This window comes from Malania oleifera, chromosome 9 (genome assembly GCF_029873635.1).
Source record: "Malania oleifera isolate guangnan ecotype guangnan chromosome 9, ASM2987363v1, whole genome shotgun sequence".
Lineage (NCBI taxonomy): Eukaryota > Viridiplantae > Streptophyta > Magnoliopsida > Santalales > Ximeniaceae > Malania > Malania oleifera.
In genome coordinates, this window is record NC_080425.1 from 77,715,645 (window position 1) to 77,732,098 (window position 16,454).

At 34.1% G+C, this 16,454-nt stretch overlaps 1 protein-coding gene across 2 annotated transcripts in view; it reads left to right on the forward strand.

Annotated features, from left to right (window-relative positions):
- Positions 1 to 15,821, forward strand: part of LOC131164758 (uncharacterized) — a 30,594-nt gene extending 14,773 nt beyond the window's left edge. The window contains exons 3-10 of one of the 2 annotated variants that reach the window (XR_009139337.1): positions 59 to 186; positions 1,153 to 1,292; positions 1,430 to 1,498; positions 1,842 to 1,980; positions 2,075 to 2,137; positions 2,219 to 2,262; positions 3,425 to 3,574; positions 15,504 to 15,821. Coding sequence is in view for 1 of the 2 variants with exons in the window: in XM_058122187.1 (XP_057978170.1) it covers positions 59 to 186; positions 1,153 to 1,292; positions 1,430 to 1,498; positions 1,842 to 1,980; positions 2,075 to 2,137; positions 2,219 to 2,262; positions 3,425 to 3,511 (670 nt within the window). In the remaining variant the exon portion in view is untranslated. Of the gene's footprint in view, positions 1 to 58; positions 187 to 1,152; positions 1,293 to 1,429; positions 1,499 to 1,841; positions 1,981 to 2,074; positions 2,138 to 2,218; positions 2,263 to 3,424; positions 3,738 to 15,503 lie in introns of those variants that run through there. The other variant, XM_058122187.1, reaches the window with a different exon arrangement.
- Positions 15,822 to 16,454: the final 633 nt, after the last annotated feature.

Genomic DNA, 16,454 nt, shown 5'->3' on the forward strand with positions numbered 1-16,454 from the left:
GAGTGTAAAATCTTAGATTGCTGTACGGTGATCCATGGGTCATTATTGCTTCTTACAGACAAGTTGTGGAACACATATGTCTGCTCAAAGCGAAGGATGAATTATCTGACAAGGAAGAGAATGATATGCTGGATTATCTTTATACAACCCAATATCAGATGCGTGGAATCATTGCAATGTCATTGGGTGTGTTTCTGCTCCTAAATGATATACACTCACAAGTTGTACATGGCTAAAATTACTCGTTTGGGAAATAGATATTTGGCTTACTTTGTTGGCCTGCCTGGGTTGTTTATGTGAAGGAGAAAAACTAAATAGCTTATGATTTGTTTTTTTTTTTTTTCCATATGTTTGTTCCTTGAGCGATTGCTTCAAACACTACTATGTAAATATCCATGAATGCTTGCATGCAGTCACATAATTGAGATCTCTCTATGGCAGATTCAAAATACAATGATTGCCAATCCTGGTGTAGATCTGAAAAACACACTCCTTTAAAGATACCAGTGGCAAAAGACCAAGGCATGGCCAAATAATGAATCCTATCCCATAAATAAAGAAGTCAACTTTTTCCCTGTTCCCTCCAAATTCCCCATAGCACTGCAGAAACTGCATGGTTCACAACACAGAGGCATCTTTACTCCTACCTAACCCCTTCCTGTGATTCCGGACAAACCCAGTTTTCACCAAATAAAACAAATAACGTATTCCAAATTCTCCAAGCAAAAACATAATGTAAACAAAGATGAGGAACTGTTTCTGAACTATGAAAAGCAAAAAATGAAAACGCACATCTTGAATTGCTCATTATATACTTCTATTTGAATGCTATATTGCTAATTAGCACAGTGTAAACATAGGTGAGGAGCTGTTTGAACTATGAAAACATGAAGAATACACATCTTGAACTGCTCATTATATACTTCTGTTTTGATTATTAGACTGCTCTTCATTTCCTTTGGCTACTTAAGTTAATTCTGAGTTTCTAATGTTAAATACTCAGTTCTTTTTGTTGAAGTTACAGTTACTGGTGGATGGGCACTGTAGGCTAAATCTATTTAGTATTTAGATAGTCTGTCATGTGGCAATGTTTGAGCATGCATCCTTACTGAACACTTTTTTGTGATTTGCATATCCTATTTGCTGCTATAGGACGTCTCTCTGATCAAAATGTTGAAAATTATACACACGCTGTCTACATGCGTTTCCAAATTAAGGAAGACCTTTTGAAGTTCTATGAGAATCCTTTCTACTTGCGAGTTATCAAGGAGCATGTAATGCCTTGCATCCATGTATGCACTGACATGTAAACACCAATGCTCAGTTCCATAAGACTTCCATTTCTTCCACTTTTTTTTCTCTTGAAATGGCCATGCCATTAATCATTTCATGTAAACTTATATAATTGCATTTGCTACATAATTTACAGGGATTGGTTAATGTGGATTTTGAATCTGAAGTAGAAGATGACATCCTTCCTATATTTCGAAAAGGCGAGGTTGCAAGCTTCTTACTTAACCTGTTTAATTGAGATTAGCTTACTCTGTTTAGAAAACATAGATGCTTGTTCTTATTTGTTCTATAGCTGTATTTTTGTTTAGAACTATATAGAATGGTGTGCAAATTCTGGAGAAGCATTTGGATGCTTGGAAATGAAACTATCGATACTCTCCTTGCCTGTTGGCAGTTTGGCATTCATATTCTAGTCCTGTGCTTGAATGTCGAACAAATCACAGTTTTGTTCTTCCCTATCCGTACAGTTATATATAACACAGTTCTGGTGTCTTGCTACTGGGCTTTACTGTAATATCTGAAGAATGTTAAATTTCTCTTGGTAGCAGGAGTTCAACTATGGCGTGGAATTCATGCTTCTGATTGAATTTACTGAGAGCACACTTGGTGAATCTGTAGAAGATGCCTTGACTTCTCTGGAAAATTTGACACTGGAATTTCCATCCCTAGTTGTCCAATCCACACAAGGTGTGTTGATAATGAAAGCAGACAACACTTCAGAAAAGAGAACAGTTTCATCCATTTTATGTTTTGTTGTATCTTAGTTCTTTTTTCGCTTCAGGATTAAATTTTAATGCCAGTAATAAGGAATATACTCATGGGGTTGTGATTCGATTTCGATCATGTGAGTTATCCTTTGCTTTTCATAGTATCTGATAGTTTGGCTTTTCTGTTTTTGACTTGTATTTATTGGTATGCCTTGCAGTTGAGGCGTTTGAGATATTTGTGGGTGGTTCAGAATACAAAGATGTAAGGAGTCTATACTGTTAAATCTGCAAAATTTCATATTGAAAATTTATTTGGTAGGTACAAATTGCTAGTGGTAATCACTTCAATATTTAATGCATTGACGATTAGGCTTGACTTGGACTTGTCTCCTTGTGAGAACATTTGTCATGCAATTAGGGGAGGCAAAGGAGTTGATTTGTTCCCCTTCCTTTTCCAGTTTCCACATAATCATATTCTCTTGGCTAGGATATCATTTTTCTGCCTGTCATATTAAATATGGCTCAACGGAGCAATGGCCTCTATTCAAGATTCTTTTTATTTATTGGGTGTTGATTTCTTACAACTTTTATTCAGGATCCTTGTATATGGAGGGTTAAAATATGGGTTTTTAAATTGTTGACCTTTACCATGCATGTGTTGGACTCTTGCAAAATTTTAATAATTTTTGAAACTATGTAATTTTTTGAAACTTGATGGTGATTTGTGCTATGCACAGGCTTGTGAGTATGTAAAAATCATTGGCAGTATAAAGTAATGCATTTTGATTTATTTCTTTCTACTGAGCATGCTTAGCGAACCTTTGTTGATTAGTGTAGAGTTTCTCTTATCAGGGCACCATATCCTTATAATTTTTGAATCTAAAGAAATTTTTTTTTTCTCTCTCATACTTGACAACATGGCTAGATTACATGAGTATTTGTGAACTTCCTAAAAAATGAGTACTAAATGCATGTATTATCTATATTTATTACACAGTTTCCATAGAAACTGTTAAGCTTTATGCATGAATTACCCATTAAACTTATCAAATATCAAATCAAAATTTAATAATTTTGTTAACTTAAAATAGACACTTGGCAAACACTCATGTATGTACATTTCTGTCTCATAATCTCAGTCATAGAGGAAAGAACATGTGGAAAGAAATGGATTCTTATTTTATGATATAGTATTAATATATAGTATTGATGATGAAAACTTCACATTGGCTTAACTTTGAAATCTTCAAAATTTTGATTTCTTAAAAGCAGAAAAAAACAAGTTAAAATATTTTGATTTTAATGAGTATAACCTTCCTTCCAATTGCATGCTAGCCATTGCAAACTTTATTATATTGTTTTTAAAAAAAAAAAAAATATCAGATATGCTAAAATCTGAATTTATTTTGAATTTGAAAAATCAGATGTGGAGGTCAAAGTTCCAGCCATTCACCAAGAAAACACTTTCTGTTCATTTTTATGTTGATCCAGTTGGCACAGAGATCATGTAGCAGGGGTTCATCATTCTTGTGGTTTGTTTTCCTTCTCATTAAGCCGAGGAATATGCTTAGAAGGTACTTAGATCTTACATTAAAGAGGAATATTTGCAGGGCTTTTTTGTGAGTATGATTGTTTTGTTTGGGCTTACTATTCAAGGACAAGCAGTGTACATGATGTGGAGGAAATATCTTTATCTTTTTAAAAAATAAGATAAAATTTCCTTTGCGTTTGGAAGCATGAATTTTGAGCTTTGGATTTATTTTTTTTGTGGATTTGGACAAAATTCAATACAATTTTGTATTACATTTCTTCCAAATCTAGACAAATCCAAATCTAGGGCCCCTCTTACATACTAGGTGAAAATAAATAAAATTTGACCAAAATTAGTTAAAATTATAGTTATAATGTTTTTCTATAAATTTATCAAGATTTGAATATTAAAAATTGCATGGATTGTCTATAAAAAAATTGTAGAAAAGGTTAATCAGTATCACATCTTCTGCAAAGCGTCTAAACAATGAACTTGACTTCTAAAAAATAAGTATTAAGATTAAAATTATAGATGTAAAAGCTGCCTCTATATAAGAAAAGTTAAAGTTGTTTGAAACCCACTTATTGACTGTTTAGTAAACAAAAATTAGCTATAAACTAAAATTTTAATTGACAAGTTACAATTTAAATGAATGCTAAGCTATTAAATCTTGCAGATTGTTTTATCTGTACATTACTCAAAATACAAATAGTTAATAATCAAAGATTACTGAGCAAAATATAAACAAATCAAAGTAGCATGCTGCAAATTCATGAGTGAGTTCTACATGAATATAATAATTAAAATAAGGGCAAAAGACATTGACTTCCCTTGAGGTTTGGCAAAAAGACAATGACCTCCCCTAAGGTTTCAAAAATTCGAAGGACCTCCATTGAGGTTTCAAGAATTTCAAGAACCTTCCTTGAGATTTGTGTCTTTGGTTTGCCAAAAAGACACAAAGCTCCCCTTATATTTTGAAAAAAAGATAAGTCTTTTTAAGGGAGGTATGTGTCTTTTTGGCAAATCTCAGGGGAGGCCTGTGGCATTTTTGAAATCTCAGGGGAGGTGTGGCATTTTTGAAATCTTAGGGGAGGTCCCTGTCTTTTTGCCAAACCTCAAGAAAGATGATTATCTTTTCCTCTAAAAATAATTTAATTTAGGTACATGCCTTAATTTAAAAATTATTTAAATATTTTGTATATGTTAAAGCTTGATATACATTGTTGGCCCACATTCAAGCAGCTTTAGCTTTTAGGTGAAGTGGTTGCTTAACGTGCTATCAGAGCTATGGTTGCTAGCAGGTCCTGGGTTCTAATCTTATTGCTCGTGTTTATTGTGTGGTGGTTAAAAACTATCCTATTTCCTCTAATAGGTGTTATTATCATTTATATACCCATGTGTGGATGTAGGTGCAAGGGAGTATTAAAGCTTGATATACTTTGTTCTCCCTCAACCTTGCAGCTTAAGCTTTTAGGTAAAGTGGTAATTTAATAGTAAATTAGAAACATGATTCATATTTGAAGCAATGTGTGCTGTGACTGTTTTTTTAAAAAATTGTCTGAAGACTTAAGAAAGGAGGTAGTACAAAACTGACAAAAGCACTCACTTTGGTCAAAGACTTTTAGGTTTTTAAACATGATTCCTATATTATTTAAATCAGAAGCATGATTTTTAGATGCCGCAATAGGTTATAGCGAAAGTTTATTTTATTTTATTTTTATTTTTAAAGAAAGTAGATGGTACAAACTTGTTGAAATACTTCTTGTACAAAATTGAGCAGGTCTATTTATTGTGAACATAAATTAAGTAAATATAAAAATTATAATTTCCACATTTTTAGGCAAACTTTTAGCATAACACAAAACATAGAAAGTTGTAGCATAAAACAAAAATAACATCCCCTCATCTGCATTGTAATAATTGAGTATCTAAATTTTGTCAATAATGTAAATTAACTAATTACAAAATTCCTCAATATTCAAAGATATCTCATACTAGAGTTGGTCCTATAAAAAACTATTAATGTACACTAATATTTTCAGTAAAATTGAACCCTTTTTTAGCCACCTACTTGTCATATGATGAAGATTGATTGTGTTAGACATGGGGATCCCCTTTCCTCCTTTTTGCTTGTGTTAATGCATGGTTGATGTTTTGAGTAGATTGGTTGACAGGGCGGTGGATAAGGGGCTGTTGAAAAGTTTGGAAGTGGATAGAGAGGGGGTTTGTTGTGTGCCCATCTTCAGTTCACTGATGATACTATGTTCTTAGGTGACCATAGCTCTTCTTTTTTGAATATGCTAAGTCTACTTCGTGCTTTTTGAGCAGGTCTCTGGGCTTAAAGTTAACTTTGGTAAGAGTGGTATTGCTGCTATGAGAATATGTTAAGTCTACTTTGTGCTTTTTGAGCAGGTCTCTGGTCTTAAAATTAACTTCGGTAAGAGTGGTATTGCTGCTATGAGTTTGTGTTCCAATAGTCAAGGGAGTTGGCCTCCTTCGTGGGTTGTGGTATTTGGGATTGGTCCTTGTTGGTGTTCCTTTGGGTGGCAAATTGGCAATCCTGCGTTGGGGGGCTTTTGGGACCCAGTGGTGGAGAAGGTGTCTAAGCATTTAGATGGGTGGAAAATCATACAATTTTCCTTAGGGGTACTTCATTACTCTCAGAAGACATTTTGACAAACTTTAGCGTTTAGTGCTGAACACTGAGCGCAATTCTGAATCTGTGAACTGGGTTTTGAATGACTGGAACTAGTCTTTGAATCTGAATGTTGAATCACTCCAACCATTTGGTAACTGACTTCTGAATATATGTATTTTTCCATTTTTAACCTTCTGAACCATCAATAGCAGATCTGTTTGTTAAAAATAAGAGGCATTTCCAGAGATCAAAATAGTATTTTTTTTTTTAATTATAGAAAAAATAATAAATAAATAGAAATGAACAGTTAGATAAAAATATTTTATTCTAATATGGATGTTATAAAAATAAAAACATTATTTAATAATAAATATAAATAAAAATAGCCACCAATTAATAATGAATAAAGCCATATCATCTACCATTGGATATCATATATGGCAAGTTTTGTTGATATTACAAATCGTACCATAATCTAAAATCTCATAAATTATTATCATCACATATTTTAAACTAGTTGAACTACAATTTCTTCACATAAACAAGTCATAAATTGTTGGTCTTCCGTATTTGAATGGGGCCTATTGTCTTCATTGTCTCCTCCATCTCCTTCATTTTCCTCTCCAACCAACATCATAGGTTGATCAAACTGGGGAGAAAATTCATTTGACAATGATTTTATATGCTTTATGAATCACCATTAGGGGTTTTGTAGTTACATGATTTTAATATCTACTGCTATTGTGGTGTTTTAATTACTAAATGATGTGGTGTTATAATTATACGTAAAGATTATTTCCATGTTATTTTATGTGGAGAAATGTTTTCTAATATCTTTTTCTTGTTAATTATCATATCATATGATATATAAAGATAGTATTAAATGTATTTGAACCGGTTCATTCTAATTAGGCTTATGTTGTTGAAACACCAAGAAAGCTGTCTTTGGTCACGACAGTCTTTGTTCCTTTTTTATTTTTTTTATTTTTTATTTTATTTCACATCATCGATTCATTAGTTAATGCTACATTCCCTGCTTATGGGTCCATAAAAGAAATCTGCATGAATAGCAATTCTTGTTAGAATTGCCATTGTTGTCTATTTTTTTTCGACACACCAAAATTACTAAAACTCCTGTCTATTTTGGCATGTTTTTCCCTAGATATTTGATGTATCTTAAGAAGCTATATTTCCTTTCCAAGAAAATCAAAATGGAAAAACAGATTCCGGATTAGGTCTTCTTAAAGTGATTATATGAACATATATTGCATTTTTTTTTTGAAGATAAGGACTCTGTGGCATACCACAACAGCAACCACCAACCCCCACGGCCCCACCCCCCATCCCCACGCCTATCCCAAAAATTCACCCTCCATTTATAAAATTTGAGAGGATCGTCACCAAGTGGATTCGATCCCTGTACCTCCCCAAAGGTGCATTTTATTTACTGAGAATTTGTTTCGTTACTAGAGTATTTTGAACTGCTACTTTGAATGGGCTGTTTCTCTACAATTCCTTTTAAAACTGTTGTGAAGTTGGAGAAGAAGAAAAGAAGTGGAGGAGAAGAAGAGACAAAAAGACGAAGAAAGCAAGAGAAAGAAGGAGGCAGTAGTTTCTTGGGGCATTAAGCTCAGCTCCAGGTCTGCCCTCTTATATTATTAATAATAAAAACTTGAAAGACAAAAATACTCCTAATTACATTGCATAATTACCAAAATAGACCATCTCTTCTAATATTTCCCCTCAAGCTAGAGGTGTATGAATATCACCTAACCCCAGCTTGTTACAACCACTAAACAAGGAAGGTTTAAATAAAGCCTTTGTGGAAACATGCCCTAACTGATCCACAGATTTCATGAAGGCAGTCCTTACAACCTTTTTAACAAACATTCCTCACAAAATAATAGTCAGCTTCAATGTGCTTTGTCCTCTCACGAGACATAGGGTTGCTAACTGTATAAATGACAACTTGATTATCTCAAAAATATATCTATGGGCTTCTTAGCCCAGAATCCCATCTTTGACGTAAGAAACTTCAACAACATAAGCTCACTCACAGTATGAGCCATAGCTCAGTATTCTGCTTCAAAACTAGATCTAGTTACAATAGTTTGTTTCTTTCTATGTCAAATAACAAGATTGCCTCCCACAAATGTACAATATCCAATAGTAGACCTTTGATTGTCAGTAGAATTAGCCTAATTTGCATTAGAGTATCCTATGATCTCATAGTTTCTATGACATTTATATGTCAAACCTCTACCAGGTGAGCCTTTGAGATATCTTAGACAAGGTCTTAAATTTCGATTTCGACTCAAATTTCGAAGCTCCAAAAGTATGGAAATTTTGACGAAAATTTTGATTTCAATGTTAGTTTCAATTTTGATTTGAAAAAATAACTGAAATAAGTAGTAAAGCATGGAATTCTTTATTAAACTTTAGAAATGGTAATAAAACATAATAATGTAAGTTTTAGAATTAATATATTACAAATTAAATACATCTATGTTTTGTATAAGGTGGAAAAGTTGTAAAATAGTATGTGTATCAAACATATTTTGTAAGATAATGTACATTATACATATTTAGTTAATACAAATGAAATTCATAAATCATTTAAATATTAAATTATGATAATTTAGACATGAATGGTTAAATAGAATATTATTGTAAGTTTATTTTTTCATATAATTTCAAAAGCACTTGTAATATTTTTTTTGTTTTGATAAAATAAATTAAGATAGAAATTTCACTTCACTCATGAATTCCTCATTTGAATTCTGACGAAATTTCATCGTATAGTTAAAATTTCAACAAGTTTCGCTAAAATTTTGAGATTTCGATAAATTTGGGATGATTCGTTGAGATTTCCACGTAAATTATGCAAGACGGAAATTGATTGCCATTTTCGATTTTGAGGGTGATGGAAATCGGAAATTTCAACAGAAATTTCAACAATTTCGTGGAAATTTAAGACCATGATCTTAGGATCCTACAAACAAAATCCCAATGTGGTTGTTTGTTATTTTCCATAAATTGACTCACTATCCACACAATATAGGATATGTCAAGTCTAGTGACAATCAAGTAGATCAACTTTCCAATCAAATGCCTATATCAATGTATGTTGTCAAAGCCTGTCCCAACTCCTTACGAGGAGGAAGATCCACTGAATCCCATGGTCTCCAAGTGGGCAAGGCATCCATTTCCATATCCATTGCATTCTTCCACCTAGGGTTTGCAAGAGAAAGGGAATAGAGGACATTAACAAAGCAAAAGAACACATAGGATTAGGAAGGTGTTGAATTGAAACAAAATAAAAAGGGCAATGGAGTAAGCAATTAATGACTATTGAGTACATGTTCAAGTTACCTTTCTTGTGTGCATTTGGAAAATTCAAGTCATGCTGGGATGGATATGCGGAACTAGAAGTCGAGACAACGAAGGGCAGAAGAGGTGGTAGGATGTATGTGCTTGCTTTTTGGCATTCATAAACCCTCACTTGTTTCTTTGGGTCGATAATTGATGGATCTCAAGGTGGGGTAGAAGTTCTCTAAAGGTATAAGTGTACGGATATAAGGATCAATGCACAAGGGGAGCTAGAAATCATTGATGGACTCGCAATATATTCTTCCAATGAAGACCTAACACTAAGAAATAAGGTGTCTCCTAAAAACAGGTAACATTTGCACTAACATATTTCTTACGAGTGTGGGTATCATAGCATTTATATCCTTTCTGAGTTACTATGTAGCTAACAAAGACACATTTAACAACAAGAGGAAAGAACTTTTACTTGCTTGTATGTGGAATATGAACAAAACATGTGCATCCAAAGGCATGAGGCGCAATAGAGAACATGGATGTTTTTGGGTGCAAGAAGGGAATTTGTCCTCCTAGAACACTAGAGGACATCCTATTAAGTAGAAAACAGACTATAAGAAGAGCATCAATCCAAATGGTTTTAGGAACATGCATATGAAAGAGTAGAGACTCTGCTATGTGAAGTAAATGCCCTTTTTTTTTTTCTTTTGTTTTGCTGCTCCATTCTGCTGAGGGACATGTACACATGATGTTTGGCGAATAATTCCTTTAGCCAAGCAAAAACACTGAAGCTCATTTTGAACAAATTCAAGTGCATTAATAGATCGAAAAATTTGAATATTAATGGCAAATAGGGTTGTTATTTCCTTGTAGAACTAGGTACATTAAGAAATTCATATCTCACTTTCAATAGATAGATCCAGGTCACGCGAAAAATCATTCACAAAAGATACAAAATATTAATGGTCAGTCAAATTCTTAACTCTACAGGTACTCCAAATATCTAAATGAATAAGAGAAAACAATGATTTACTATAAGACTCAAATCTAGATGAAAAAGATGCCTACTATGCTTCCCTAATTTACACATAGAACACTCAAAACAAGAAATTGACTTGAACATAGGAAAAACCTGTTGCAGACTTGCAGTTCCTGAAGTGATGGATGACCTGAACAAGCATGCTATTGATACAGAAACACCATGGGTAGAAATTGAATAAGCCATGTGGCAAGAGCGTGATCTGACACCACTACCACCACCACTGAAATAGTATAGACCATCCTTCCCAAGCTCTCCACCAATCTTCTTCTTTGTTTGGAGATTGTGAATAACACAATAAGAAGGAAAGAAGGTTACAAAACTGTGATGAGATTTAGTTAATCGACTAACTGATAAAAGGTTCAAGGGAAATTTAGGTATATATAACATAAAAGAAATAACATAAAAGAAAGAGGAATAGAAGGAAACGGTAGAATATTGCCTGAACTAGCGACTAAAGAGTAACCTTTGAGTGCAAAGTGGCTTGACGGGTTGAAATAAATTGGGATTATCTGTCATATGGGAGGAGGCACCAGTAGCACTAGATGTAGAAGACTGGGTTTGAAGTTGTTGAACCATGCGGATAAGATTATTGTACTCCTATCCGAACACGGTAGATGATGTACTCAACTTTCTAGTGGAGTAGGCAGGTGCATTTGGAGTGTTAATGGCAGAATCACTCTTAGCAAGAGACTTATTGACCCAAGTAGGTTTCCCATGGCGATCCCAACATAGATCAATAGTATGATTGTTCTTGCCACAATATGTGTGAATGCGAGAATTGTCAAGGTGAACTCTTCGTCCTGATGCACTAATTTTGCCACGATCCCCATCCAAACCACGTCCTTGTCCTCCAACACTTCCCCGAACATGGTTAAACATAGTTCTAACTTCTAACCATGGCTGAACTATCATGTGAAGAAGCCCGAGAAAAAATTGAGAGCCATATTGGTGATCAGTTGGATTCTAGCTTATGCTTCATTCATAGATGATATAAATTCACTTGCAAGAATCTGATTGCGGATGGGGGTTGAAGCTCTGGACTCAGATGAGCCAAAAACTTGGCAGCCAAACTCTGCCCATTGATAAATGTTAGAGTTCCTCTCACATACCCTTCAAAGTGTTGTAATACTCACTATTGCATCTTCCTTCTTGGTCATATTTGAAAAACTTATCATATAGGTCAAAAACACAGGTTTGATTTTTATCTTGTCAGAAGTTTCTCACAGAGATCATCCTATATGGCCTTAGCTGTTCTATGAAACATATCATTCGCAGCAGTTGTGGTCCCATGCTATTCCACAACCACACAAATAATATGTCATTCTCTTTCATCCAATTTTCATCATCTTTGGAGTCTGGAGATTGAGGAGGCAAAAAATATTTAGAATTCCTTTTATGTTAATATATACACGCACTGCTTGAGACAACAGAAGGTACTTGGAGGATCCAACCAATTTGATGGCTGTGATATGTACATTATCAGTTGAAGCTCTCTTTGTAAAGGCCATCAGAAACACCCTCAATATGCTAATAATAAGCATAAACCAGTATCAAGAATGAAAACACAACAGCACAGCTAAATCAGGCAGCACCACAAGCACAGAGGAACATCAGAACTTAAAATGCGGCTGCTCTGACCATGGAACATAAGCTACAATATCCTACGAGAAATTACTTTATCATGCGGAAGTGAGCAGACCACAACAAGCACCACAGACACTTGTTAAACAAACTAGAAGCACAACAGTTTCGGGTATGATGGCTGGTAGCAACTAGAATTGAGTGACAGCAAGAACAGGAAATAGTCATTGAACACCAGTCAAAACGACCATCACTGATACAAGACTGCAGCAGTCAATCACGAACACACAGCATCGTCATGCTGCAGCCAACCAGTGAACAACAACACACAGCAACAGCAGAATTCCAGAAAGAATCCTACCAAGGTTGCTGCACATCGAAACTGAGATGAAAAGTGTCCCTAAATGACTCTCAAACGAACCAGAAAATCAGATTTGAGGGCTTATTAGGGAAGATAAGAAATAATCTGATATCATGTTGTAAAGTTAGATGAAGGAGAGAAGAAGAGAAGAAAAGAAGAAGAAAGCAAAAGAAAGGAGGTGCGAGTTTTTTGGAGCATTACGTTCAGCTCCAGGTCTGCCCTTTTATATTATTAGTAATAAAAAATTCGAAAGGCAGAAGTACCGCTACTTACAAGAGCCTATCTTTTCTGACAAAAACGTTACTTGAAATTTCCCAAAGCATGATGATGATTTATCTAAGTTCTTAACTAGATTTCCCAACAAGTTCTTTAATATTTTCTGTGTGTATTTGGGAAGTATAATTGCTCTGTAATGGCCCACCTAATATTGCACAACTGTTGTTAGTTTGTAATGGTTCCACTCCCTATACCCTATAAAAGTATAAATACCAATCCCTTCCTTTGCCTATATAATACACATCCGTCACTCCTTTTGACATTCAAACATATACTTATTTTCTTCCTAATTATGCAATGAAAATGGTGATGACTGGTCCATCCTTTCAAGGTTTTGTTGGTTTGGTATGTGTCTACTTTTATATTGTTGTCACATAGTCTTGGTTTACATGTGAGTGGAAAGTTAACATGAAAGTCCATAAAAACAGGTTATCTTCTTTTGATGTTGCTTACCTGAACAAAGTGAAGCATTTTAAGTTGCTGTCATGCTGTTTTCTTTACTTCAAAAAATGTTGTGCTTGAGGAAAGATATGCATGCAAGGCTGCAGGATGTTGGCTGAGACCTGCCGCCCATAGTCTTTAAACCTGGATTAGTGTACTGTACAATAGTCACGTATAATTTCCGCATACTGTAGCTACCTCAGTAATGATGCTGATAAGTTTTACAGACTAACATCCAAATATGTATTCTGCAGATGATAGGGTAAATTCTCTAGGAACTGATATGATAAAACTTACATTTAAAATCAATTTTAGTATATTTTTCTTGCTTCCATTGATTAAACTTCTTGGCTCCACAACTTACAAGCAGACAATCCTGTAAGATCAAATAAAAACTAAATATTTGGGGGAATTTCACATTGTTGCTTTGTTTGAAGCAATGTAGCATGGACCTTGTCCTATATATGTACCTTTCGCCCCTTGCCTTCAAAAATAAAATTAAACCAACTATATGGTAAACTATGATGATCTATTATTCTGTTTAATATACACCTGATGTGCGTTTAATTTTGGAAAAAGCACAGAATTTCTTGAGTCAAATTTTTGTTTCCTGTTTGCAGATACTAGAATGTTCTTTTTCTTGTTTTTTAAATTAATGGAGCATCTTTTGGGTGGCAGCAACCTGTAAACCTTGCTGATTTGAATGCAATCCTTTCTAGAAAGTAACTTTGTCATGTTAAACTGAAAGAACAAGAAGAGATATGGTTGTGTTTGGGCTTTGGGGGAATGGGTTTGAGGCCTTGGATTTGGACAAAACTAAATTCGATTTTGTACTTCATTTATTCAGGTTCACACAAATTCACATGGCCTGGAATCCATGCTCCCAATCACCACAGAACCTTTCTCTAGCCATGAATCCTATGAATTGGGGGCCGGGGCAAAGGAAAAATCTACTGCTTTAACACTCAAAAAAAAAAAAAAAAACCAAGAAAGAAGAGTCACTAAGACGTAAGCAAGCAAGAAGTAGAGGCTAGAAAAGGCAAGGTTTGGAAACCCATCTCTAGGAGGATTGTGTGCAAGATCTGGTAATCTATGCCTTGCTACTTCTGGTTGGCTCGTATTTGCCTGTGCTTTATTGCAGGTAGTAATTCCTTCCGTTCCTTTAATCTAGGTTCACCCAAATCCAAAATAATGGCCTGAAATTCAAGCTCCCAAACACATGGTGAAGATACTTTTAGCAGCATGATACCTAATCACAAGCAACAAAAATATCATAAGGTTGAAAAAATTGCAAGTGGAATTTGGTAATTGATGACAACAACAAAATCATATTGGATCTGCTAGGTAAGTTTTTTTTTGGCTATAAGTTCATCTTTTGATGTATGGTGCAGAATTTTAGACAATCTTGGATATGTTGTCTGGTCTCTTTCTTCAAACCTTTTTTTTTTTTGGCACAAACTATATCCAGAAAACCCTTAAATCCTGAGATTGAACTTTAGATGCCAATGAATTAATCTTAAGCACTCCATTATCCACATACATTTACTGAGGAAAATATGAAAGCCGTGCAAGGAGGAGAGAGTTATATTACTCATAGAACTTTACATCAGTTGGAGGCAGGAGAAACGTTAATTCAACACAAAATTGAGCAAGGGACGCAAAATAATAAATTGACTTTTTTTTTTCTGTCCTGTTTAATAGAAGTTAATCATCTTTTTGTCCATCATTTCAATCGATTCCTGAATCATGCTCTTTCAAAGAGTTCAGTTGTCATCTTTGAATTCTCTGCCCAGTTTAAAAAAAAAGAGAAAAATCATCAACACTTGTTCTAAACTGTACAAGGCAATGATAAGTATACAGGTTTAGGCATATCTACCACTGTCATAGAACCAGTTTTTCCATGCAAAATCCTCATCTCTATATAGAAAAAAAAAAAAAGGGGGGGGGTGGGGGGAGACAAAATCAGAACAGCCATTCAAATTAATGAAAGGTGAAAATATATCTAACCATTACATCAAGAGAATCTTTAGTATTCACAAGCGAAATTCTGATTTTATTGATTATTCATGTATTGTTGGTCAATTAAAAACTTGAACTTATGGTTAAATTTGTTTAGTTGAATGAATAGTCAGATTCAGGCACCAAATGTTTATGTTTCTAATAGGTGCATGTTTATTTTTCCCCATCAAATGTTCATACACTTGGCCATTGCATGTGCATGAACTAGTGCACTTCCAAGTAGGATTATGTTGATATATTATTATTTTTTATGTTCATTAAGTTTTGGATATATGTTTTTCTCGATGCAGCAATCGCTTGTCCAAGTTGAACTAGGAATGGAAAAAGAAAATTGGTTGCATCTGTTTTTGCCTTGGGCACGGGTTCTTGCTGATATAAAGGAGAATGTTTAACTCGTTTCATTGGTTGTGGCCTCTCGACAACCATTGTTTTCTTTAGCATGCCCGATAAAGAGGAGGAGGATTGGGTGTTGACCCTTCTTGAAGATGACAGTTAAAAAGTAGTTAAGTTTTGTTGCTACTGTTTTTCAGATTAGTGAAAAGGATTTTGAAAACTTGCTGTGAGTTGTGAATTAATGGTTTTATATAGCATCTTGTGTTATTACGTAATTTTCTTAACTTTTCAACTTCTTCATCTTCTTGTTTTTCATTTCTAATGCGTGTGCGTGGCTAGAGAATTTTGGCAGGCAAATTACTGATTTACTAATTTTGAATTACTGTTTTAGTATTCTATAATTTTATGAACTTTTCGATTTACTAATTTCTCATTGAAAAATTTAATCTTTATATAAAGGCATTAATAACGGAACGTTATATTTTTATATGTAAAGATAATATGGTAAATTTTATGTAAATATGATTCAATTTTTTTTTCTGGTTTTATTACACAGTAAGAAGTAGAATGGAATTGGCATTCCCTTCCATGGATGAATACATGCTTCAACCAAGGTTGAAACTGAAATGCAATTTCCATTCCATTCATTTGGTAATACTATTCCCATCTAAGTTCTATTCTTCCTTTGATTTTTATCTGTGAACCAAATATAATGTTAGATTTTTGTTCAAAGGAAATGCAGAAGTACTTAAGAATATTAACTACTCTAGGTTTGGTTCGAGAAATGTATATTCCTTGGAATCAATTAGTTGTAATAGGTAAGTTACTGATAGTTATACAAAAATTATGTTGATACCATAAAGCAAATAATAATTTTACAATGTCAAACTTTTTATGAGTACTTGATA